The following is a 26,684-nucleotide window of genomic DNA, read 5'->3' on the forward strand; positions in this document are numbered from 1 at the left end:
AAACCCAACTTTTGGTAAAATCAAGTGCAACTTCCTGACGATTTAAGTGCAATGAAAATATGCCTTAATAATGATTAGGTGTGCGATTTCTTGGGTAATTGTATTCATCTTTTCCATTTTAATTCATGGGGTGCTACTCTGTTGAATCAATTACAGTTCAGTATGTCTAAATGTCAGAAAATACGCCGCTTAGCCTACAAAAGAAGATGAACTGCTGCTACTTGATTACCCTGGAGCAGTCTTTTACAATAACAGGGACATTTCACGTGAAGAGTATCAAGTAGCGAGTAAGTGTTGATTTTTATTCAGTGTTTATTGCAAATTACGATTTCAGTTCTATGAATCAACTGGTATTGGCATCGTATTGTTCTTGATCATTTTTGTGATGGAGGTATGAAAACACAAACTTGTGTCAATTTTGGAATCAAGCTCATATTAGATATCCGGCTATCCGTATGAAGCAAATTGATTTTCATATACTGTTTTATCAATAATGCATGTTTGAGATATATATCATGAGTATGCGAATTACATGTGAAATGGAATGCCCATTTTAAGTATAATTTCTCCTATCAACATTGGTACTGTAGAAAAAGTAGAAGTAATGCCATGGATGTCTAGTCAATTACAAGCACAAGTACCAATTTGCAATACACTTCAGAAATACTTCAAGCAGTTTCAAGAAGTGGACTGGGTTGCAGGCAATGTTCCCTCTGACAAAGTCGCCGCGCACAGAAAAACGTGTGCCGCCACAAGAAACGCGAAGTGATCGCCTATTTTTAGTGTCAGTGAGTTTGTGAGTGTGCGCAGACTTGTCAAAAATATGAGGGAGTATTGGTTGCAGGGTCAAATACTTTACTCAATAGGAGGTGGCTTATTTTGAAATTGTCGGGTGCATTTTCGTGACTGACGCAACATGACTTATGACACTACAAATGGTGCAGTTTTCGAAAATATTCTCAGTTACTGAGACTGTGATACAGGTGCCAGTCCTCCAAGTTGTTATCTGCAAAGTGGAAGTACTCTGATTAACTAGTGCACCCCACGCACTACCTACTTGGGTACTCTAAGTACAAGTACATTGTTACTGACCACATCTGTATGTATGTATAGATCGTTTACACCAGTGGTTCCCAACCTTTTTCGACTCATCGCCCCCTTTTCTAACTTCACACCGATCATCGCCCCCCAAATATTGGGAACATAAAAATGGGTATACAGACTGAAATCACCGGCGAGTTGACTAAGAAAAAAGGTCAACTTTTCGGCTCGACCTCGAAATTGCACCTTTCCAGCTAAATTTTCGTGAGTTGACTAACAAAAAAGATGATTTCTCCGACTTGATTCCAAAAGGACCGTAACAGCACTTCGTCAGCCCCCCCCCCCCAATACGTTGGTCTTGACCCCTCCATATAGCGATAAAGCAAACTTCTGCACCCCTCAGACCCAACTCCCCCGATACCTCTTTACCGCTACTTCTCAGCACAAATTGTTGGACTCTTTAGTTAGTCGGCTTAATTCGCGCGAGGCGCGAAAAATTTCCATCATTCATGATTGAATCGGTCAATATGATCGGGAACTGCATATATATTGCTGTTAATTTTTATCCTCTCTCTGCTCATGTATTCAGATTTACTGGTAAAGCTGAGTGAGGTGTCTTGGAAAATGCAGGGCCCGTAGATAATAATTGAACAATTGAACATATTCAGGCGGACCCGTGGGTATAATGACTTCGTTACGTAATGACATTTCATGGCCTGTCTGCTATGTCAAAAGATATTCAAATCGCCCATACGTACTAAACTAAAAGGCGCATACGATTTCAAATTGGTATTTTTGCACTGGCAATTAATTTTTCTCTGCGAGATGGCATTTTTTTGGGGGTTCTGATTCGACAGGACAGGAACATTTGGCGCCAGCCAGGCACATGTGGACAATTAGATATATATGTATATCGTATATATATCGAAGTCGGTCAGCATAAAGGCAGTCCTTTTCCGCCAAGGTTTTCTCGTTCTAGCACACTTCTCGGAGTCGCATGTTACATGGCCTGAAACTTCATATGTCTTGGTGCGTCATGGTGTGATAATGGCTGACGCCGAGATGCCCATTTCTATACCTCATGCGTATTATTTTTGGAGGAAAGGTATCCAATAAGCAAGACATACGTGACCACGAAATGGCGCGCAGCGCGAAATTTTTTTGAAAAAGTTGCCTAGATTTCCCAAATAATACTCTATAATTATTGTTAATTCAGGAAAAAATGTGGGCCCCGAGTTCGGGCCCCCCCATCTCAATTGCGGGCTTGGGTGTGGCAGTTACGGTCATGGACGCCAATATAGCCATTTCAACATGCCATTGCCCCCCTATCGCCCCCTTCGTCCGTTTTCGCCCCCCTATCGCCCCCTTGGCTATTTTCGCCCCCCCTGGACCGACAAATCGCCCCCTGGGGGGCGATATCGCCCACGTTGGGAACCACTGGTTTACACTGTTGCACTTTTCAGACACATACGAGAGCGGAGTCTACATCCACATTCGAGAGTTATACTGAGAAGCCCATGTCGCGAGAGAGAGAGAAATGAAAAAGAGTAAGCATCCTGAATTTTCGCGCTTCGCTTGGCCATGTCATCATAGCCACGTGAGTTTTCATGACATAATTGTTGTCGATTTGATGAGTAGTAAGATGAGTCTTGTTTTCGCTGTTACCTAATCTATACTTTAAAAATGGTCACCAATATTCAAGTTACCCGCACTAACGTTCGTGAATCCCATGTGGCCTTTGGCCGTAAAGGTTGGCCAACCCTGATTTAGGCCTTCACTGAAATGTGATTACGCAATAATTGATGATAATATCTAATATGTACATTTGCCGAATGTGCAGTGTAAATATTTTTTAATTTTATTTAGAAATCTTGAAGAAAATATGGGACTGGAACTTTTAAAGCGCAGTCAAGCACGCAGAATCAAGTAACCTGCAACTATTACAGATGAATTGAAAGGCGTAGAGGAGGAACTTGGAAAAGGAAGTGGCAAAAGATGCTATACAGTAAGTAGGCCTAGCTGCTATAATTACCAGAGCCACGTATTTTTAAACAGCTATGCAATTGTTAGCATACTTCCGAACTGATCATGTTTAAAAATTGACTATTCGCGTAATTTTTGTTCACTGGAAAAATACTATTCTCCTACAGCTAGAACTTATAAGGATATAATTTGAGTTATCTGTTACCACCTATTTTCATGATTATTTTCTTCATTACTTGGTTTTCCAGGTATTGAATTTAATGCTGGTTGGCGGAGGATGTGTAAAGACTGCAATTCGAGAGGTGTTGAAAAATATTGCAACGGAACATCTATTTTTCAGTATTCCAAGGATGGACAACAAGGGAAGGAACGCCTTAAAGACCATAAGAGTGTGAGTATTGAACTTTTAGGGAAGGCTCCCAGACAGCGCGAGGTGTAATTATGCAGCTCTAACCCTATTTCATTGTAGGTACTTGCAGAAAGGCACATGGCAAAGCGGCAATAAAATAAATATAAAATGGAATTAGAAAAGTCTCGAAGTACTACCCTCGTTTTCTCAAAGAAGGTACGTACAGTTTGCCGTTGGTTAATCGATCAATTATCCCTAAAATGTTACAAATTTATCAGTCATTGTGTTGGTGATAAATGCATTAAATTACAATAACTGTTACATTTGTATACTTTTGTTGGTGTCGTTGGTGTTCGCTTGTCTTAAATTAATTCTGCGGTAGAGAGTTAGTACAGCGGATTCTTATTGGAAGTTAGTCGTACCTATATATAAATACCGTTCTACAAAGACCTCGTATGTAACAATGAACTTGCAGAAATCTAGCTCACCTAATGAAAGCATTGTTCTAATGTTAAATCACGGGAAATGTTACAATGTTGGCCCTGTAACCTTATTTCCTGTACATCAAATTGATATGATATAGTACTCGCGGGTCATCTATTTCAGAATTACCAACTGTCACTTTTTGATTTCAGGAATGATAATGATAAGCCTTAATGAGGTGTTTCTCGTTTTAGAAGAATGAAGTGGACTAGTGAGCTTTTTAGTCTCCGCGAAGACGGAAACCAGCAAAGCCCACCTCGTCAGCCTGTTCGAAGACACCAGCTTGTGCGGGATCCACACCCAGCGCGTCAGCATCATACCGAAAGACATCCAGCTCGCCAGACATGTGCGAGGCGAGAGGGCCTAGCGGCCGGCGACTAACACGGCGCAAAAGTCGAGACCAAGTATTCGCATTCGTATTCGGCCGGCGCATTCGTATTCGGCGGTCGGCGACTAACACGGCGCAAAAGTCGAGACCAAGTATTCGTTTATTTCGCATTATTTCGCATTCATATTCGAATTCAACCAAGCGTTACATCGCTGCTATCTTCATCTTGTTCATATTTCCGCTTGGGAAATATGTTCAAGTGATTTTGCCAACACTCGATACGCAGTTTCTTCATTATTCATGTATCAGTAATGTGCGATTGGCACAGGATAAAGCGTTTCTTCAAGTTTCCGCTTGGTAAAAATGTAATTAAGTGATTTTGCTAACACTCTATACGCAGTTTCTTCATTTTTCATGTATCAGTGACGTGTGGTTGGCTCAGGGTAAAGTGTTTTCCAAGCCCACAGTGGAATTTCTCACTCACCAAGTAAAGACAACCATTATTTACTAGTATAATCTAGATCACTCCTGATCAGGTGTACCTTTCATTTTTTTTCATTCTTGATATTTGATGCTTAAAACTGAACCTCGATTTGAAAGTCAGAGGTGGTCGGAGTAGTAGATGCTCGAGTAGAAAAGGCTATATTTAAGGCATGGTCAATTTAAGTCAAGTATACATAAAAAAATTAAGGTCTCAAATACACTTGGGTGTGTAGTTTTGGAACTTGAGATTCGGCCTGGGTGTTGCAGTTAATAAGAGGTGGCTACTCTCGAAAATACATTCAGTTACTGATATTACCGTGGTAAGGAGACAATTTCGAACCAGGTGATATGAGAACCATACAAACATGTCCCAACACTAATTCTCCAAATCCATAATGATAAAAGTTAGTAGAAGTAAAAGAAATGATGAAACAGATACTTGACTACTTAGTGCGAGTAGCCAAAAAATTCTTTGCTACTGATCTCTGATAAATATGCTTGTGTGTTCTATATTTCCGTAATTGCAACCCTGGTGGTATTACGCCTTGATCCTGTGGTCCTGTGATTTTTTATCTAATACCATGAGCCGGTATTCTGTAATATTTCAGTTCTACCTCCGAGCTCGGTACATTGATCATAATAAACTGCAATGTTGTTGTTGAAACTTGCACAATGCTTGCATTTTACTCTTTGTACCATTATTTACTGTGTGCAGAACTGGGCCATGTTTCATGTGCTAATTCTTGAACGTTTGGTAATAAACTCATTTTCCTGAATTTTTCTACTGCAATTATTGTGACTCAGCATTCGCACAGCCAGAACGTAGGAATTGGTGGAGAGGTTACGTATCAGGAACGTACTTCAGGACCAACATGGAGGAATTCTGTACGTCTCCGTAACGTATCACTGTAACGTCCATGCGACGTTCCTCAGTATTCACAGAATTACGTCGAGGAGACGATACAGCGTGACGTTACGGTCCCCAATTTCCCCCAAATATATACGTCGAGGATACGTATTTTTGTTTGCGGGGTACACGTTGGACATATGATTCAGTATGCCAAGGACACAAGGAGCATTATTTATGTTTATGAATTTGTAGTGTAACTGCGGATAATTCAAATCTGCTTTTGCAAGCCTCCGTCGGTGCCTTCTCTGTCATTCGTTTTTATTGCATGATATGTTGTGTAGTGGTAAAATGCATGCGATGGTGCTACGCAATGCTTTAATGTGAAAAGCATCACTATTTATTCTTCTCTCGAATCCCTTAGGACTAGTAACGAAAAAGTTCATGTCATATATACCTTTCACCAGTGGCGGCTCGTCCTATAGGGCAACTGGGGCATTGCCCCACCTAAAATTCTGTTCAATAACAATTTAACCATTTGTAGACGCACAGCAATCAATACATACCGAGATCACAGCGAAACCCGCGTTCTTCTTGTGCTTTCGCTTGCAAATGCCCATACATAGCGAAGTCTCTGCGAAAATCGAATTCTCTTCTGTGTTTTCGCTTTGAGAATGCCTAGCCGGGGCTTGCCCCGGTAGCGCTCATAACAAGCTTTCACTATCTATTCTCTCAAAGCCGGGCACAATAAAGAAACGGTGATTTACTCTCTCCTATTCGTAAAATGGCCGAGCAACCGGGGCAAATATGCCTGTCGCCCCTAAGGTGTGATGTAACAATCGTATCTATATCTGAACTCGGTTACCGTAATATGCGTTGAGTCGACCTTTGCTGGTATAGGTCGATTTTGACTGTGTTTCGCACCATGATAATTCTTGAAACTTGGTATGATATGTCGTGAAGGTAGTATTTAACACTGCTCCAAGTTTCAGGCTTGCTACTTAAAGATAAGGGTAGTAATTCCGTTTCCGAAGTTCAGTGTGTGCTGATCTATCATGTACAATTGTACATAGTACAGCAAACAGATTTTACTCAAAAGCCAGTATTGGTCTCCATCAGAGTTGGATCAATTGTAATTTGTAATTGTAATTGAATGTAATTAATTACATTTTTCAATGTAATTGTAATGTAATTGTAATTGAAGCATTTTTATTTTGTGTAATTGTAATTGTAATTGTAATTTGACAAAAATTTTGCTCAATTACAATTTCAATTACATTAAATTTCTATTGAGACCTGACAAGCACAACATAAAATAATTGACTTATAATGCATTCTCTTTAAATGTCGACAAGGAATTTGATGGATCCATTTGCGGAAGCCCTTGACTGCGCCCTTGCGGGCGAAGTTTATTTTTATTTTTACCGCTATGCTGGCGTCGGCTGTCATTGTATACAATTATTAGCTTACTAACCAACGGATGGATTCTCAACACGTGACTCACGATTGAATACGCCGAGAAGCGAACTGCTGAGCCGGCTAAAAGCAGCAGAATTGATAGTCCCATAGCTGGCGATCCAAGCGTCGAAATTTGATATGTATGGTCCTAATCGGAAGCTATTGTCGCACTGATTCCGCAATAAAAGTATATTTCCAGGCAATGGTACCATCCCAAAATAGTCGTGAAAGTCTGGGAATCGGCATTGTTCTGAACAATCGCTGGGCGTAATTGGTCATTGTTGTGGTCATGCTGCTGCGGCGCTCTCACTTTTCAAAACAGTCGGCCTTAAACGGCTATTTTGGAGCAGTTACATTGCCCTGACGAGATTTTAATTTGTATTTTCGGAATTAGTGCATCGATAGCGTACGATAAAGACCAGATGCATCAAATTTAGACGCTTGGATCGCCAGCTCTAGGACTACAAGGTTTGCTGCTTTTAGCCGGCTCTGCAGTACGTTTGTCGGTGCATTGATCCGTGACTCACATCTTGCGCATCTATCCGTGGGTTGGCAATCTACAATACGATTTCAGATCAAGATGCTGCATCGTTACTTCGTCTGGCTAACTAACCAGATCACTGGATATTATATAACGTCTTATCTGACAAAGCATGGTTTTGTTTTTACTCCTCATCCTAATTCCTACGTCCCTCGATAAAAATGATATTATTTCTTTAATTATATACTATATACGCAAATCCAACACTTGCATATATTATAATACTTTTTTCAACGACATACTGCATATAGTTCGAAAACGTTTTTTCTTTTTATTAATTAACGGGTATTTGCGCATCATGAATGAAACATGAATACTTGAATTGTTGTTAATTACGACGCTCCAGTTGTCAAGGAGCACGGTTGAATTTATGATTATTCAATTACATGTTCAACAGTAGCAATTGTAATTGTAATTGTAATGTAATTGAAGCATGCAAGGAGTAATTGTAATTGTAATTGTAATTTGATATTTTTAGCATGGAGTAATTGTAATTGTAATGTAATTGAAACATGCATGAAAGTAATTGTAATTGTAATTGTAATTGAACTGAAATAATGTAATTGATCCAACTCTGGTCTCCATTGATTTTGACGATGTTCTATACCAGTGGTTCCCAACGTGGGCGATATCGCCCCCCAGGGGGCGATTTGTCGGTCCAGGGGGGCGAAAATAGCCAAGGGGGCGATAGGGGGGCGAAAACGGACGAAGGGGGCGATAGGGGGGCGATGGCGCGTTGAAATGGCTATATTGGCGTCCATGACCGTAACTGCCACACTCAAACCCCCAATTCGGATGGGGGCCCGAGCTCGAAGGAAGCCCACAATTTTTTCGTGAATTAACATTTATAGAGTATTATTTTAGAAATTTAGGCAACTTTTTCGAAAAAAAATTCGCGCTGCGCGCCATTTCATGGTCTCATTTTTCTTGCTTATTGGATAACAAATAATTGTCAGTGCAGAAATACCAATTTGAAATCGTGTGCGTCTTTTAGTTTGGTACGTATGGGCGATTTGAATATCTTTTGACATAGCAGACAGGCCACGAAATGTCATTACGCACCGAAGTCATTATACCCACCCACGGGTCCGCTCGAATATGTTCGATTATTATTTACGGGCCCTACATTTTCCAAGACACCCCACTCAGCTTTACCGGTAAATCTGAATACATGAGCAGAGAGAGGATAAAAATTGACAGCAATATGTATGCAATTCCCGATCATATTGACCGATTCAATCATGAATGATAGAATTTTTTCGCGCTTTGCGCGAATTAGGCCGACTAACTAAAGAGCCCAACAATTTGTGCTGAGAAGTAGCGGTAAAGAGGTATCGGGGGAGTTTGGTCTGAAGGGTACAGAAGTTTGTTTTATCGCTCTATGGAGGGGGGGTCAAGACCAACGTATTGGGGGGGGGCTGGCGAGTGCTGTTACGGTCTTGTTGGAATAAATTCGGAGAAATCACCTTCTTTGTTAGTTAACTCACCAAAATTTAGCTGGAAAAGTGTAATTTCAAGGTCAAGCCGAAAAGTTGACCTTTTTTTTAGTCAACTAGCCGGTGATTTAAGTACGTATGCCCATTTTTCGGTTCCCAATATTTGGGGGGCGATTATCGGTGTGGAGTTTGAAAAGGGGGCGGTGAGTCGAAAAAGGTTGGGAACCACTGATTTAGGCAAACCGCTGTCTGTTCGCACTGCGCAGTGCGCACTCACCAACTCACTGCGCGGTCCATTGGACAGCAGTACCCAACGACTAAAAGAGGTTATTACTTTGATTTGACTGCTGAATTGCCTATTTTCTTGTTAACTTTGTGGTGTTGGCTAAAAATAGGTCATCACATCGTTTTATTTTGTGCGCAGAGGCCGTGTCAGCAATGCGCATTGCGCCTGCGCGCAGCTTAGAGGGAACTGTGTTAACGACAGGTCAATTAAACTCTGATTTGGATCGCCTTCTTATAGGGGGGCGATGAAAATGTTTTGAACTTGACAAGGGGGCGATGAGTCAGAAAAGGTTGGGAACCACTGTTCTATACCGAGATCGGTCATGACATTTGGCACGGTAAGTGTTAGTATCGACCGCTGTAACAAGTTTTAAGTTTGTCACTGAACTATGTTGGTGGTAATTTCGTTTCCAAAGTCGAGTAAGAGCTGACTCTTCATTTATCGCTAACAAATTTACGCAAAAGCCGTTATTGGTCTCTATTGATTTTAACGATGTTCCATACCTAGATCTGTCATGAGCTTTTGCACGGTATGTCTTGATTTTAGTATCGAACGCGGTGCCAAGTCTTAAAGTTGACACTCAATGATTGAGGCAGTTATTTCGTTTTCGAGGTCGAGTATGGTAGAGATGCGCGCTGATCTGATACTTAGCCTACCTACGTCATTGCGGATCTCACGCAAAAGCCGGTGTCGGTCTGTGCTAATCTATAGTCTGCGTTCCCATAACGAGATCGGTGATGATATTTCCAATGGTATATCTCGATGATCGCATGAAACAGCTAACCAAGATTCTCGGTTTGCATTCAAATATTCACATAATTTTATGTTCGCCAATGTCCATTTCACTGTGAAATTGTGGCCTTCAAACCATTTGCTTACAATCTTCTGCCAAATGCGATAGCTATTTCATTTTCGATGTCGGCTAACAGCTGATCATTCGATCAGCCTATTCCTCGATCTATTTTAGTCAAAGTTCGGTGTTCGTCTGTTTGTATTGATTTTGACAGTGTACCATACCGGAATGGGTTATGAGATTGCGTATGCTACTTCTCGATGATTTCTTGTAACAGTATACTAAGTTTACGGCTTTTATTCATGTATTTATTGATTAATATATTTTCCAACGGCGATTTCGCAGCAGACTTATAGACAGTAAGCCGTATGTGTTGTGTCACAGTCTCCAGTTTCAAGGCCAAAATGTCCTATGTTGTTCCGAGACCGAAGTTCCGAGGCTGCTGTCCTTAGTTCTTCAAAGACCATTCAAATTGATGTTCTGGATTCAATATGACAGGACCAATCTATGAGATAACAATTGCGTATGTGTCCGAACTCGTTGACCTTTCCAGTTAGGCTTACGCAATCTCTCGAGTTCTAGTCATTGGAATTAGTCAGGTCAAGTCAAGCGCGAACATGAATCGTATTGAATCTTTGCTGCGTACGTAGTTTACGCAGTTGCCTTTAGAGCGAAAATGAGAGGTCTAGAAGTTGTCCACTGTCCAGTCTATTGATCCAATCGTACGCCGGGTGCCTCCGCTTTGGTTGCCTATTATCACCTGGTCGTAACCAGAAATGGCCACAGTCCGGTTCTGGAGCCGGAGCAGGATTTCAATGTTTTTTTTACCTGGCCGGACTGGATCCGGATTTTGAATTTGGGGTGACGGTCGGATTTTAGCCGGATTTTTTTTGCTGTGATATGATTAATTAGCATTGTTCTGGCAGGATTTTTTCGGATTCCGAACTGGACATTCACCAGCCGGATTTCTTTGGACTCTGAATTTCCAATTGCAAGCCGGAACCGGATAGATTCGGATTCCAAAATTTTGGAATCCGTCCATCTCTGGTCGTAACCACCAGCTCAGTGGTCGTAACACACCAGGATCGTGTACGAAACACTTTCGGACGGGCTTAGAAAAATTAGGGTCAATCGATTTGCGTAATCTCTAACTCTACCATGAAATCATAACGCATGCTACTAAGGATGACCTGATACTTGATTCGTGGCATAGTGCGATTCTTAGTTCACGTTCATTTTGTAAAATAATCCTTTGATTAAAAATAAATGAATAAAACATTTGTTACCACACTTCAAGTCACGGCTCACCGGCAAACCTCTCGCGGCACCTACGTTAAAATCACTGTTGTCGGGAAATTCATGTGACCATCATAAAGTTACTTTTTTACGTTGGAAAACGCCATTGTGACGTCATCTTGATAAAAGTCGCTCGCAGCCCTTGCCCCACCACCCGATATTGTCACGAGCCGCCACTGCCTTTCACTTGGCGCACATCGTAACGCTGCAAGCAGGCGCGTATCCAGAGCGCGAAAAAGGGGGGGTTTTGCATTACGAAATTGGCTATTATGACGTCATGATTAGGATTACTCGTCTCCACGCCATGGCGAATATTAAAGACATTGTATAGTTTAATAATAAAAAGAGATTTGCGGTGAGTGGGAGATGTACGAATACGATACAGACATTGCCTGAAAATCGCGTTTCTTTCACGGTATGATTGAAAGAAATTCGTAATTGCTCACATTTAGTCATGAGCCTGCAAACGCCGCCCGTCTCCAAGCGCCTAGTTCCGGCCAGAGATGCGCGATTTTGTTGGGTTTTGACGATATTATGCGCACGGTCGGTAGTATCGCAGCGGTAGCGGCGGTAGCATAAACGAGGGCGATCGCAATCGCCACAGAGAGGTGTGGTGTGAACAGTGTACGTCGTACACGAATGTGTGCTTTTCGATGGCTTTACTAGCCGTACGGCTGAATGTGTAGTACGCGCGAAGGTAATTAGACCTTAATTGCAAGTACGCAAGTCAGTCAATTAATACAGAGTACACACTGGGATAATAACTTGATCGGCAGAGAAACTTGTCAGCCGATATAATTAGGTTAACTTTACTACTAGGCCAACTCAATTCTCCCGTTCAGCGACAACACAGGCCTGTATTTGGACGCCAGCAAGCCACCTAACAATCGGGAACGTGGATTGCTAGGCTTGTATTTTGAAATGTGAATGCCAATCGTAGACCGTTTCTCGCCAATAATCGCGAAGATAATGTGGATTTGAGAATAGCATTGTCGTACTGGTGCCGCCGTGTCTGCGTCTCGCTGATCAATCAACACGCCGTGCAATTCTTAATTAGGATTTCAAGGCGAGCAGGTGCAGCGAATTCGCGGGCGATTTTGATTGCCGACAACTTCGTCAGTAGTATAATACACGGGGTTTATACGCCGACCAATAGTCATCGAGTATTTGATCACGTGACATCTGTTATCCAATCAGAACGCAGCGCAATGTGGGTGTGGTTCCAATACGAGAGATGTTTTGGTTGTGTGAGAGATGGCATAGTTCCAGTCCAATAACGCTGATGATTACGTCATTATGATTGGCTTAGGGTTGCACATGATGATTGCGTAGTACGAGAGCGAGAAATGACGTTGTCTCAGTCGGCAATTAACATAATAACGTAATTATTACATTTACCGCCGCCGCCGCAGCCACGCCGCTATTAATAAATTGTCGCGACGCACCGCCCGCCCGCGCGCTAATTTGTCGCGTCATTGCCACCCAGTTGTAAACATTTTCATGATTATTAAAATTTCTTTAGTTTATAGATTATCTTGTGTTGTTCATGAATTAGTTTGAAGACGTTCACTGTTTCACTGTTTCATTGTTTGAAGACGTTCACTGTAATTTATATGATTTCAATGTTTAATAAAAATAGTTTAAATAAATCTCACAAAGTAATAAGATAAAAATTATTTAATATTGCGAATATCTAATCATTGTGAAATTAGCAATTATCTCATGTTGTTAATGAAAATGATCAGCTTACGTTGTTGCACCAAAACAGGATTAAAATAATTTTTAGAGATTGCAGTTTTTAAATATTATTACTTTGTTTCTAACTTTGGAATAATATTTATTATATTTTTATTCATTGAAATCACTGTAGCTTATAACGGGTGAACACCTTTTTAATAATATTGTTGCTTTGTGAATATCTTATTGAGTTTAGTTAAATTATCGATTATCTATTTCGTGAGTTGAGACATCTATGCCTTGGTCAGAAATATGTGCATGCGTCTTGAAAAGCTAATTATTGGGAATAATTAATAACAAAATTTAGTTTATTGAATATCTTGTGTTGTTGATGAATTTGTTTGAAGACGTTCACTGTTATAATCTACATGATTTCAATGATTAATAAAAATAATTGAAATAAATCTCACAAAGTAATAATATAAAAATTGGCTAATATTGTGAATATCTAATCATTGTGAAAATAGCAAGTATCTCATGTTGATGAAAAAAATCAGCCTACGTTGTTAAAGCACCAAAACATGATTTAAATATGTTTTAAATATTCCAGTTTTTAAAAATATTTTTACATTGGTTCTTACTTTGAAATAATAATTATTATATTTTTTTCATTATTCATTGAAATCATTGTCGGTGAACGGTGAATATCTTTTTAATAATATTGTTGCTTTGTAAATATCCTATTGATTTTAGTTAAATTATCGATAATCTTGTGTTGTTGATGAATTAGTTTGTACAAAAGACGTTCACTGTTATAATCTACATGATTTGAATTTTAATAAAACAATTTTCGGTTTATTCGCAATCATATGCTCATGTATGCGAAACTGGTATTGCTTTTACGTCGCAAATCAAAAAAGGGATTCTAATATCGAGAAAGTCTGCCAGGATCTCAAGGGAGCTCTATGCGTTGTTCTGAACGATTAGTAAATGTCGAGAAAGTATGCCAGGATCTCAAGGGAGCTCTACGCGTTGTTTTGTTGTGAATATGTTATCATTGTGAAATTAGCAATTATCTCGTGTTGTTGATGAAAATATTCAGCTTACGTTGTTATAAGCAGCAAAACATGATTTAAATATGCTTAAAATATTCCATTTTTCAAATAATATTACTTTGGTTCTAACTTTCGAATAATAATAAATATTATTAATAATATTTTTTCATTATTCATTGAAGTCATTGTAGCTTATAACGGTGAACATCTTTTGTACAACAAGCTCCAAGTTTAATTAGAATTAGAGCAACACAAAATTCAAACACCTTGCAACTCTCATGAAAGTGCATCGTATCATTACACAATATTAAACTTCATTCAATAATCAACATTTTGTTGTGACTTCATAAATTCGTATTTTGAATTTTTTTGTGATGAGATGAGATTGTTTGATATGCAAGTCGCGCATGAAGCAGATCTGTCCACCCTGTACTATAGTAATGTGTTAAATGTGTACTCAAATGTATATTGTGAATAAGACTAGTTACGGTCCAGCTACCGTGTTTGTTAACCCATTGTGAAATGTCTGACGCCATATCTTCACCGTCACACTTGTACTCAACGCGAACGCTATATTGTAGCTTAATTTCTTTACGTAGTACGTGCAAACATATGATGTGTCTCTCTCAATTTACTTTCAAAATTCATATGATACAACAGCATGGACTCAGAATGCCACTTGCAACATATGTATATGTATTTGTATGATAATATTAGAAACAGCTGGCCTCTATAGGGAATTAACTGAATACATTCTTTGCCGATGGATAGTGTCGCAGTACCTTACCGTATGCACTACAAAACGCTATCATTTTACGGTATTAATGAGACACAAACCGAAGTAAAATTATCAAAAAATTGACTAATATTATGAATATCTTATAATTTTGCGTTAAATTAGCCATTTTCTTGTGTTGTTATTGTTTCACCATCACTGATTATTCTAATAATATTGTTGCTTTGTGAATATCTTATCAATTTTTTGTTAAATTATCAATTATCTTGTGTTGTTGATGAAAATAATTCGCTTGTATAAAATACGTTCACTATTATAATCTCCACGATTTCAATGATTATTAAAAAATAAGCTAATGCAAGTTTCCAGAATGCTGATGCTGGCTATGCCATTGGAGCCTTTTCAAATAGAATACGCAGTACGATTATCGATGGTGGATGCAAAACAATCCTAATTCTCAACAAATTTTAATTGTCTCGGAATCATACCTATTGCGATATCAACTCTCCGCATTTTGTTGTATTTAGGGCTATTGCACAAGCTATCTCTAATATGCTGCGATATAGACAGGTTCGAACTTGTCTAGGGTATTCACTTCCCGTCAACTAGCTTTTCAAGACTCATTAATAAGCGCGCGTATTTAATTACCTAAACGTTTGATGAATATTCCTGACGGGCATAGATGTCCCCAGGGAACCGAGCTAACTTCGCTTCTATTCTTTTTACATTGTTTGCAAAGCACGGTATTTTGTAATTCCATTAGACTTCAATGGTTCTAGAATACTAAATTAATGAGAGTTGAATAAACCCTCAATTAATTTAGCATAAAGTATATGATATTCATATTACTTACGTCGTTGAACAACCCTGATATGATCATACAGCGAAAGTATAGCCCTAAATAGCGGCAATATCTCCCAAGCATAAAAATAACGTGGTCGAAATGTACGTTTTATTGCAAATTTATCTCTAACCAGAATGATCTGTAGCTTGTCACATTCGAATTACTGAGCGGAATTGACATAGAACTATTAAGCAAAGCTGAAACATCTTCACTTCAGTTATCATTCCCTTGAGACTACTAGTTATAGCAGAGGCGGGCAAATTGCGATTTGCGGTTGTAGCACACGATATTGCACTGCGTATCCACTCCTGGATATAAGATATCTGTGATGTCTTCGTGTGGAATTGACACAGTTAGGGTATTGCTCTCAGGAAAACATTTTACTGCTACATCGGGGTTGATACTTTCTATGGTTTTTAACATGGCGTAGAGCGAGTCATATTGTCCAATTTTCAGGCGGAATCGTCTAAAGCTTTGTTCGATACCCATAATTTGGAATCCGAAAGAAGCTTGCGAATCGATACGTTTTTCAAAATCTCTTGGAAAACTGATCCTCGTCAGCGCGACTTCATTTCTCTCTACATTTCTTGCCGTCTGCATTTCATTGACATATTCTGCGGTTGTATTGCCAGGAAACATGTCCATAGAAGCATTGGAAAATAACGTAACATAACTCATAGTTTAGGTATTTTTGGAGCTGGTAACATATAACCCACACACGACGATAATAACGATACCCAAAGCTCCTTGTTTTCTTGAACAATTGTTAAATTGTAGAGTGAAAATATCACTATGATCAATATAACCACGACTTGAGCGATGAATTGATAAAAGTTACGGTTTGACGATATCTTTTTGATCGATCCAGGAATTGAATTCTGGTCCATATCCTAGCCATTTCACTAAATACTGACGGTGTTTGCCGCGTTGACGTCTCTTTATAATCTTTATGCTCAAATTATATCAAATATTGCATGGAATATGGCAAATGAACACGCCAAGTATTATCAAGTGAAGGAAAACGAACGCCTAATTCCCTCTAGATACATATTTATTCGGAAAATATCCCATTACAGGGTGAGTACAGTTGATTTCTCAAGGTCTTCCTATCTTCCCCACTCAAGCGCGATAAGACTAGTTTGACTTCGCGGCATTCAGGATTATATCTCACGAAGCTCTGAATGGAATTCACGTATTCCACGTCGACTATCGTTCTGTTGCTATCACTGAGGTCGATTGCCTTTAGCTGTTCATTGAATAATAGGCGATTTAGATCAATTTAAAAAATACAGAAACGAACTGCATCGCTACATCGGGATCTACTATTAAGCAGAAAGATCTTACTGTAGCGCATCGCTTTCCCGTCTCTTCGCTCAGATTCCTGATTTGCACGGAAAGCATCTTGCAATTACTCAGATTAAATTCTTCCACACGGGAATTGCACAGGACTTTAGTTAGTGTTTTGTAGCAGGATGAAATACCAGGATTCCTACTTAAATCCAGCGAGTGCAGCTAAAACATGGTGTAATGTTCAAATATTTTACGAGACTACAAACGACTCGACACCTGTAATAGATTAGTCATAATATTATTTATCAACAGTTGAGCAATTTTTGCGATTTCTGCTCCTAATAGCAAAACTGATGCAACACCGAAGACAATAATGAAGCTCGAAAGGTTATTGAAGAAACCATCCAAATTAGATTTAAAATGAATGAACGATTGAAAAAACCTCTTGCTTAGAAGCAGTGATAGTATTTTTTTTCAGATGTGATCAGAAACACTTTATTGATGATAAAAGTTCTATCGATCGATGAGATGTCATGCTTGAATATGACTAAAACTCACATAAGCATGACACTGTGATTGATTATTTCAGTTACAAAACATAACGGGTCTAGTTCAAATGATCACCTCATGAATTCCGAGACCTTTATTTAATGAGATTAGTGAGTCTTCGTCCAATTCGCAAGCTGAAAGTCGAACGTTTTTCGTGTTATGCTTTCTTACAAAGCATCCAACTTCTTTCAAACCTGTCGGTTCCATATCCGTATTATAACTTAGATCAAGGTTTTCGACCTACAATTACAGTAATTTATTTCAAAATGACACACAAAACTATAGAAACGAGTGAGTACCTCGATAGAAGCAAAACTTTCAAAAGCGCGCATTTCCTCTGGTGTAATGTCACACCCCTTCATGATAAGAGTAACCGCTTTGTCTTTACAAAGTAAGGCAGGCAGCGCGGTCATACACTCTTCATCCAGTTGATTGTAGCTGATGTCAAGATATTGGAGCTGAACAAATATAGGAAACTGTCAATTTACGATCAGCATTGATCAGATATAAAACATTTCAAACTGATAACAGGAAAAAATGTTGATTAGCCACTCACGTCATAATATACACGAAATGTGCTAAGAGGAAACTAGAATTTCCTCTATCCATCCATCTCTGTACAATCGCTCATACAGAATGTGATCATTAACGACTATACCCAGCAATAATCGCACATACCTTACTGTTTTTGAGCTGTAGAGCAACGAAATCTTTTGACTGCAAGTGCGAGTTCACAAGTGACAAATAGGTTAGATCGTTCGAAATAATAGTCGCGAGTTGCGTAAAGTTAATGTTTTCCCTGTAGCTGAGATTGAGGTTTCGTAATTTCACCTATGGGAATGAGGTATTAGGAAATCTCACTTCGAGAGGTTCTATACCAGATTAGCGCCTAGCTTTTCCCATCATCAATACCTGATGCCGCCTGATAAGATGATCCAAAATGATTAGAAAATCTTCGGATCCATCACTTTCTTCCAGATTGAGCTCCGTCGAACCACACTCCTTCATCAACTCGCATATTACTGGGAGGAGGTTTTCAATGTCGTCGTGTGCTGTAACGCTGAGTTTTCTTATTTCGACCTGAACGAGCGCAAAACTTAACGCATAAAACGCTAAATGAGCTATGAATAGTTTAACACTGATCAACTTTGGCTATAGCCTATCTAATAAGGCTATTGCGACTGATTCCTATACAAGTAGCAATTGAGCATTGTTCGCTACGTTACCTTCAATTCTCGCCTTAACACATTAGTAATAGGGAACAACGCGATTACGATAAAAGTTTTTTTAAAGTCGTATCTGAATATTATACAGATAACATACTTATATTGAACGTGAATTTATAATGATCAGTGACTACGAGTGAATGTGTGAAGGCGTTTACCACAAATTCAAATCCACGAATTTTATCCAGTAGAATCTTTACGAGGTTTTCATTGAGATCGCATTGACGAAATTCTAACTCATACACGCGACATTGCTGAATAAGACCATTCGCGATATTATGTATATCCAATTCAGTCGTAGTTTGGTGATAGAGCCCATAAGGAATATTCACGTCATCATGATCCGTAAGTACTAATTGATGGTACATCCTCTTTTCAGCTTAAGGATGTAAACTATAAAATGTTGTATGCCGCCCTGATGAGTTTAATTATAATATACTTATAATGTTACAGTGATTTTTCAATAACGAAACTCTTTTACAGCATGAGCAGAATAATTTCATAATAAACAGAAAATACCTGCTGTCGATGATTTGTACTAATTTGCGGCGTGTTCAATTAACTCATGCGGCTCTACAATATAGTCATGTTGCAGTGTTTTTTAATAACGAAACTCTTTTACAGCATAAACCAAATAATTTCATAATGAACACAAGCTAATTGAATGAATTTACTCAAATGTAGTATGCCGCACTGATAAGATTAATTATAATATACTTATCGTGCTATAATGATTTTTCAATAACGAAACTCTTTTACAGCACAAGCAAAGTAATTTCATAATAAGCATAAGATACCCAGTGTCGTTAATTTGTACTTATTTGTGGGCGATATTATTTATATCCAATTAAGTCGTAGTTTGATGGTTGAGCCCATAAGAAATTGTCTCTTCATCATGATTGGTAAGTACTAATTGATGGTACATCCTCTTTTCAGCTTGAAGATGTGAACTATAAAATGTTGTATGCCGCCCTGATGAGTTTAATTATAATATACTTATCATGTTACAGTGATTTTTCAATAACGAAACTCTTTTACAGCATGAGCAGAATAATTTCATAATAAACAGAAAATACCTGCTGTCGATGATTTGTACTAATTTGCGGCGCGTTCAATTAACTCATGCGGCTCAAAAATATAGTAAGCAGGGCGATGGGTATTCGTTGAGTTGAATAAACATTAGAAAAATAGATTTCCGCGCCCTTAGGTTGTAGGGTTGGGAGGAATTAGGTTTAGAAGGGCGCGGAAATCTATTTTTCTAATGTTTATTCAACTCAACGAATACCCATCGCCCTGCTTACTATATTTTTGAGCCGCATGAGTTAATTGAACGCGCCGCAAATTAGTACAAATCATCGACAGCAGGTATTTTCTGTTTATTATGAAATTATTCTGCTCATGCTGTAAAAGAGTTTCGTTATTGAAAAATCACTGTAACATGATAAGTATATTATAATTAAACTCATCAGGGCGGCATACAACATTTTATAGTTCACATCTTCAAGCTGAAAAGAGGATGTACCATCAATTAGTACTTACCAATCATGATGAAGAGACAATTTCTTATGGGCTCAACCATCAAACTACGACTTAATTGGATATAAATAATATCGCCCACAAATAAGTACAAATTAACGACACTGGGTATCTTATGCTTATTATGAAATTACTTTGCTTGTGCTGTAAAAGAGTTTCGTTATTGAAAAATCATTATAGCACGATAAGTATATTATAATTAATCTTATCAGTGCGGCATACTACATTTGAGTAAATTCATTCAATTAGCTTGTGTTCATTATGAAATTATTTGGTTTATGCTGTAAAAGAGTTTCGTTATTAAAAAACACTGCAACATGACTATATTGTAGAGCCGCATGAGTTAATTGAACACGCCGCAAATTAGTACAAATCATCGACAGCAGGTATTTTCTGTTTATTATGAAATTATTCTGCTCATGCTGTAAAAGAGTTTCGTTATTGAAAAATCACTGTAACATTATAAGTATATTATAATTAAACTCATCAGGGCGGCATACAACATTTTATAGTTTACATCCTTAAGCTGAAAAGAGGATGTACCATCAATTAGTACTTACGGATCATGATGACGTGAATATTCCTTATGGGCTCTATCACCAAACTACGACTGAATTGGATATACATAATATCGCGAATGGTCTTATTCAGCAATGTCGCGTGTATGAGTTAGAATTTCGTCAATGCGATCTCAATGAAAACCTCGTAAAGATTCTACTGGATAAAATTCGTGGATTTGAATTTGTGGTAAACGCCTTCACACATTCACTCGTAGTCACTGATCATTATAAATTCACGTTCAATATAAGTATGTTATCTGTATAATATTCAGATACGACTTTAAAAAAACTTTTATCGTAATCGCGTTGTTCCCTATTACTAATGTGTTAAGGCGAGAATTGAAGGTAACGTAGCGAACAATGCTCAATTGCTACTTGTATAGGAATCAGTCGCAATAGCCTTATTAGATAGGCTATAGCCAAAGTTGATCAGTGTTAAACTATTCATAGCTCATTTAGCGTTTTATGCGTTAAGTTTTGCGCTCGTTCAGGTCGAAATAAGAAAACTCAGCGTTACAGCACACGACGACATTGAAAACCTCCTCCCAGTAATATGCGAGTTGATGAAGGAGTGTGGTTCGACGGAGCTCAATCTGGAAGAAAGTGATGGATCCGAAGATTTTCTAATCATTTTGGATCATCTTATCAGGCGGCATCAGGTATTGATGATGGGAAAAGCTAGGCGCTAATCTGGTATAGAACCTCTCGAAGTGAGATTTCCTAATACCTCATTCCCATAGGTGAAATTACGAAACCTCAATCTCAGCTACAGGGAAAACATTAACTTTACGCAACTCGCGACTATTATTTCGAACGATCTAACCTATTTGTCACTTGTGAACTCGCACTTGCAGTCAAAAGATTTCGTTGCTCTACAGCTCAAAAACAGTAAGGTATGTGCGATTATTGCTGGGTATAGTCGTTAATGATCACATTCTGTATGAGCGATTGTACAGAGATGGATGGATAGAGGAAATTCTAGTTTCCTCTTAGCACATTTCGTGTATATTATGACGTGAGTGGCTAATCAACATTTTTTCCTGTTATCAGTTTGAAATGTTTTATATCTGATCAATGCTGATCGTAAATTGACAGTTTCCTATATTTGTTCAGCTCCAATATCTTGACATCAGCTACAATCAACTGGATGAAGAGTGTATGACCGCGCTGCCTGCCTTACTTTGTAAAGACAAAGCGGTTACTCTTATCATGAAGGGGTGTGACATTACACCAGAGGAAATGCGCGCTTTTGAAAGTTTTGCTTCTATCGAGGTACTCACTCGTTTCTATAGTTTTGTGTGTCATTTTGAAATAAATTACTGTAATTGTAGGTCGAAAACCTTGATCTAAGTTATAATACGGATATGGAACCGACAGGTTTGAAAGAAGTTGGATGCTTTGTAAGAAAGCATAACACGAAAAACGTTCGACTTTCAGCTTGCGAATTGGACGAAGACTCACTAATCTCATTAAATAAAGGTCTCGGAATTCATGAGGTGATCATTTGAACTAGACCCGTTATGTTTTGTAACTGAAATAATCAATCACAGTGTCATGCTTATGTGAGTTTTAGTCATATTCAAGCATGACATCTCATCGATCGATAGAACTTTTATCATCAATAAAGTGTTTCTGATCACATCTGAAAAAAAATACTATCACTGCTTCTAAGCAAGAGGTTTTTTCAATCGTTCATTCATTTTAAATCTAATTTGGATGGTTTCTTCAATAACCTTTCGAGCTTCATTATTGTCTTCGGTGTTGCATCAGTTTTGCTATTAGGAGCAGAAATCGCAAAAATTGCTCAACTGTTGATAAATAATATTATGACTAATCTATTACAGGTGTCGAGTCGTTTGTAGTCTCGTAAAATATTTGAACATTACACCATGTTTTAGCTGCACTCGCTGGATTTAAGTAGGAATCCTGGTATTTCATCCTGCTACAAAACACTAACTAAAGTCCTGTGCAATTCCCGTGTGGAAGAATTTAATCTGAGTAATTGCAAGATGCTTTCCGTGCAAATCAGGAATCTGAGCGAAGAGACGGGAAAGCGATGCGCTACAGTAAGATCTTTCTGCTTAATAGTAGATCCCGATGTAGCGATGCAGTTCGTTTCTGTATTTTTTAAATTGATCTAAATCGCCTATTATTCAATGAACAGCTAAAGGCAATCGACCTCAGTGATAGCAACAGAACGATAGTCGACGTGGAATACGTGAATTCCATTCAGAGCTTCGTGAGATATAATCCTGAATGCCGCGAAGTCAAACTAGTCTTATCGCGCTTGAGTGGGGAAGATAGGAAGACCTTGAGAAATCAACTGTACTCACCCTGTAATGGGATATTTTCCGAATAAATATGTATCTAGAGGGAATTAGGCGTTCGTTTTCCTTCACTTGATAATACTTGGCGTGTTCATTTGCCATATTCCATGCAATATTTGATATAATTTGAGCATAAAGATTATAAAGAGACGTCAACGCGGCAAACACCGTCAGTATTTAGTGAAATGGCTAGGATATGGACCAGAATTCAATTCCTGGATCGATCAAAAAGATATCGTCAAACCGTAACTTTTATCAATTCATCGCTCAAGTCGTGGTTATATTGATCATAGTGATATTTTCACTCTACAATTTAACAATCGTTCAAGAAAACAAGGAGCTTTGGGTATCGTTATTATCGTCGTGTGTGGGTTATATGTTACCAGCTCCAAAAATACCTAAACTATGAGTTATGTTACGTTATTTTCCAATGCTTCTATGGACATGTTTCCTGGCAATACAACCGCAGAATATGTCAATGAAATGCAGACGGCAAGAAATGTAGAGAGAAATGAAGTCGCGCTGACGAGGATCAGTTTTCCAAGAGATTTTGAAAAACGTATCGATTCGCAAGCTTCTTTCGGATTCCAAATTATGGGTATCGAACAAAGCTTTAGACGATTCCGCCTGAAAATTGGACAATATGACTCGCTCTACGCCATGTTAAAAACCATAGAAAGTATCAACCCCGATGTAGCAGTAAAATGTTTTCCTGAGAGCAATACCCTAACTGTGTCAATTCCACACGAAGACATCACAGATATCTTATATCCAGGAGTGGATACGCAGTGCAATATCGTGTGCTACAACCGCAAATCGCAATTTGCCCGCCTCTGCTATAACTAGTAGTCTCAAGGGAATGATAACTGAAGTGAAGATGTTTCAGCTTTGCTTAATAGTTCTATGTCAATTCCGCTCAGTAATTCGAATGTGACAAGCTACAGATCATTCTGGTTAGAGATAAATTTGCAATAAAACGTACATTTCGACCACGTTATTTTTATGCTTGGGAGATATTGCCGCTATTTAGGGCTATACTTTCGCTGTATGATCATATCAGGGTTGTTCAACGACGTAAGTAATATGAATATCATATACTTTATGCTAAATTAATTGAGGGTTTATTCAACTCTCATTAATTTAGTATTCTAGAACCATTGAAGTCTAATGGAATTACAAAATACCGTGCTTTGCAAACAATGTAAAAAGAATAGAAGCGAAGTTAGCTCGGTTCCCTGGGGACATCTATGCCCGTCAGGAATATTCATCAAACGTTTAGGTAATTAAATACGCGCGCTTATTAATGAGTCTTGAAAAGCTAGTTGACGGGAAGTGAATACCCTAGACAAGTTCGAACCTGTCTATATCGCAGCATATTAGAGATAGCTTGTGCAATAGCCCTAAATACAACAAAATGCGGAGAGTTGATATCGCAATAGGTATGATTCCGAGACAATTAAAATTTGTTGAGAATTAGGATTGTTTTGCATCCACCATCGATAATCGTACTGCGTATTCTATTTGAAAAGGCTCCAATGGCATAGCCAGCATCAGCATTCTGGAAACTTGCATTAGCTTATTTTTTAATAATCATTGAAATCGTGGAGATTATAATAGTGAACGTATTTTATACAAGCGAATTATTTTCATCAACAACACAAGATAATTGATAATTTAACAAAAAATTGATAAGATATTCACAAAGCAACAATATTATTAGAATAATCAGTGATGGTGAAACAATAACAACACAAGAAAATGGCTAATTTAACGCAAAATTATAAGATATTCATAATATTAGTCAATTTTTTGATAATTTTACTTCGGTTTGTGTCTCATTAATACCGTAAAATGATAGCGTTTTGTAGTGCATACGGTAAGGTACTGCGACACTATCCATCGGCAAAGAATGTATTCAGTTAATTCCCTATAGAGGCCAGCTGTTTCTAATATTATCATACAAATACATATACATATGTTGCAAGTGGCATTCTGAGTCCATGCTGTTGTATCATATGAATTTTGAAAGTAAATTGAGAGAGACACATCATATGTTTGCACGTACTACGTAAAGAAATTAAGCTACAATATAGCGTTCGCGTTGAGTACAAGTGTGACGGTGAAGATATGGCGTCAGACATTTCACAATGGGTTAACAAACACGGTAGCTGGACCGTAACTAGTCTTATTCACAATATACATTTGAGTACACATTTAACACATTACTATAGTACAGGGTGGACAGATCTGCTTCATGCGCGACTTGCATATCAAACAATCTCATCTCATCACAAAAAAATTCAAAATACGAATTTATGAAGTCACAACAAAATGTTGATTATTGAATGAAGTTTAATATTGTGTAATGATACGATGCACTTTCATGAGAGTTGCAAGGTGTTTGAATTTTGTGTTGCTCTAATTCTAATTAAACTTGGAGCTTGTTGTACAAAAGATGTTCACCGTTATAAGCTACAATGACTTCAATGAATAATGAAAAAATATTATTAATAATATTTATTATTATTCGAAAGTTAGAACCAAAGTAATATTATTTGAAAAATGGAATATTTTAAGCATATTTAAATCATGTTTTGCTGCTTATAACAACGTAAGCTGAATATTTTCATCAACAACACGAGATAATTGCTAATTTCACAATGATAACATATTCACAACAAAACAACGCGTAGAGCTCCCTTGAGATCCTGGCATACTTTCTCGACATTTACTAATCGTTCAGAACAACGCATAGAGCTCCCTTGAGATCCTGGCAGACTTTCTCGATATTAGAATCCCTTTTTTGATTTGCGACGTAAAAGCAATACCAGTTTCGCATACATGAGCATATGATTGCGAATAAACCGAAAATTGTTTTATTAAAATTCAAATCATGTAGATTATAACAGTGAACGTCTTTTGTACAAACTAATTCATCAACAACACAAGATTATCGATAATTTAACTAAAATCAATAGGATATTTACAAAGCAACAATATTATTAAAAAGATATTCACCGTTCACCGACAATGATTTCAATGAATAATGAAAAAAATATAATAATTATTATTTCAAAGTAAGAACCAATGTAAAAATATTTTTAAAAACTGGAATATTTAAAACATATTTAAATCATGTTTTGGTGCTTTAACAACGTAGGCTGATTTTTTTCATCAACATGAGATACTTGCTATTTTCACAATGATTAGATATTCACAATATTAGCCAATTTTTATATTATTACTTTGTGAGATTTATTTCAATTATTTTTATTAATCATTGAAATCATGTAGATTATAACAGTGAACGTCTTCAAACAAATTCATCAACAACACAAGATATTCAATAAACTAAATTTTGTTATTAATTATTCCCAATAATTAGCTTTTCAAGACGCATGCACATATTTCTGACCAAGGCATAGATGTCTCAACTCACGAAATAGATAATCGATAATTTAACTAAACTCAATAAGATATTCACAAAGCAACAATATTATTAAAAGGTGTTCACCCGTTATAAGCTACAGTGATTTCAATGAATAAAAATATAATAAATA

The 26,684-nt window shown here is 37.9% G+C and overlaps 3 protein-coding genes and 2 long non-coding RNA genes across 13 annotated transcripts in view; 2 read left to right on the top strand and 3 right to left on the bottom strand.

Annotated features, from left to right (window-relative positions):
* The window catches only part of LOC145449477 (uncharacterized), a 64,892-nt gene extending 56,536 nt beyond the window's left edge, over positions 1-8,356 (bottom strand). The window contains exon 1 of the long non-coding RNA XR_013918272.1: positions 8,121-8,356. This is a non-coding gene — a long non-coding RNA (uncharacterized LOC145449477). The remainder of the gene's footprint in view (positions 1-8,120) is intronic.
* On the top strand, positions 138-4,362 carry LOC145450841 (uncharacterized). Of its 5 annotated transcripts, none has more exons than XR_013918604.1 (7): positions 138-287; positions 591-796; positions 2,505-2,638; positions 2,908-3,046; positions 3,273-3,415; positions 3,494-3,589; positions 4,051-4,362. It is a non-coding gene; the product is annotated as an uncharacterized LOC145450841 (long non-coding RNA). The 5 variants fall into 5 exon arrangements; XR_013918605.1 differs by having other exon boundaries at positions 662-796; XR_013918600.1 differs by lacking the exon at positions 591-796 and having other exon boundaries at positions 3,504-3,589.
* An 8,313-nt stretch (positions 8,357-16,669) lies between the features above and the next one.
* Positions 16,670-19,302, bottom strand: LOC145450714 (uncharacterized). Of its 3 annotated transcripts, XM_080329216.1 has the most exons (5): positions 17,775-19,302; positions 17,670-17,715; positions 17,551-17,609; positions 16,981-17,148; positions 16,670-16,882 (listed from the first exon to the last, which is right to left on the bottom strand). In XM_080329216.1, the coding sequence occupies exons 1-5, from the start codon at positions 17,886-17,888 to the stop codon at positions 16,688-16,690; spliced, it is 582 nt and encodes a 193-aa protein (XP_080185342.1). In that variant the 5' UTR covers positions 17,889-19,302; the 3' UTR covers positions 16,670-16,687. The 3 variants fall into 3 exon arrangements, with proteins under 3 accessions (XP_080185342.1, XP_080185341.1, XP_080185343.1); XM_080329215.1 differs by having other exon boundaries at positions 17,551-17,715; positions 17,775-19,292; XM_080329217.1 differs by lacking the exon at positions 16,981-17,148 and having other exon boundaries at positions 17,551-17,715; positions 17,775-19,290.
* Positions 19,303-20,541: 1,239 nt separating this feature from the next.
* On the top strand, positions 20,542-23,174 carry LOC145450713 (uncharacterized). 3 transcript variants are annotated; one of them, XM_080329213.1, is made up of 5 exons: positions 20,542-22,069; positions 22,129-22,174; positions 22,235-22,293; positions 22,696-22,863; positions 22,962-23,174. In XM_080329213.1, exons 1-5 carry the CDS (start codon positions 21,956-21,958, stop codon positions 23,154-23,156), a joined length of 582 nt encoding a protein of 193 aa, XP_080185339.1. In that variant the 5' UTR covers positions 20,542-21,955; the 3' UTR covers positions 23,157-23,174. The 3 variants fall into 3 exon arrangements, with proteins under 3 accessions (XP_080185339.1, XP_080185338.1, XP_080185340.1); XM_080329212.1 differs by having other exon boundaries at positions 20,552-22,069; positions 22,129-22,293; XM_080329214.1 differs by lacking the exon at positions 22,696-22,863 and having other exon boundaries at positions 20,555-22,069; positions 22,129-22,293.
* Positions 23,175-25,855: 2,681 nt separating this feature from the next.
* Positions 25,856-26,684, bottom strand: part of LOC145449907 (uncharacterized) — a 3,573-nt gene continuing 2,744 nt past the window's right edge. The window contains exon 6 of the mRNA XM_080328346.1: positions 25,856-25,922. Within this exon, the coding sequence (XP_080184472.1) occupies positions 25,856-25,922 (67 nt within the window). The remainder of the gene's footprint in view (positions 25,923-26,684) is intronic.

This window comes from Botryllus schlosseri, chromosome 11, assembly GCF_051294905.1.
Source record: "Botryllus schlosseri isolate E-star chromosome 11, Bs_hap1, whole genome shotgun sequence".
NCBI classification, from domain to species: Eukaryota; Metazoa; Chordata; class Ascidiacea; order Stolidobranchia; family Styelidae; genus Botryllus; species Botryllus schlosseri.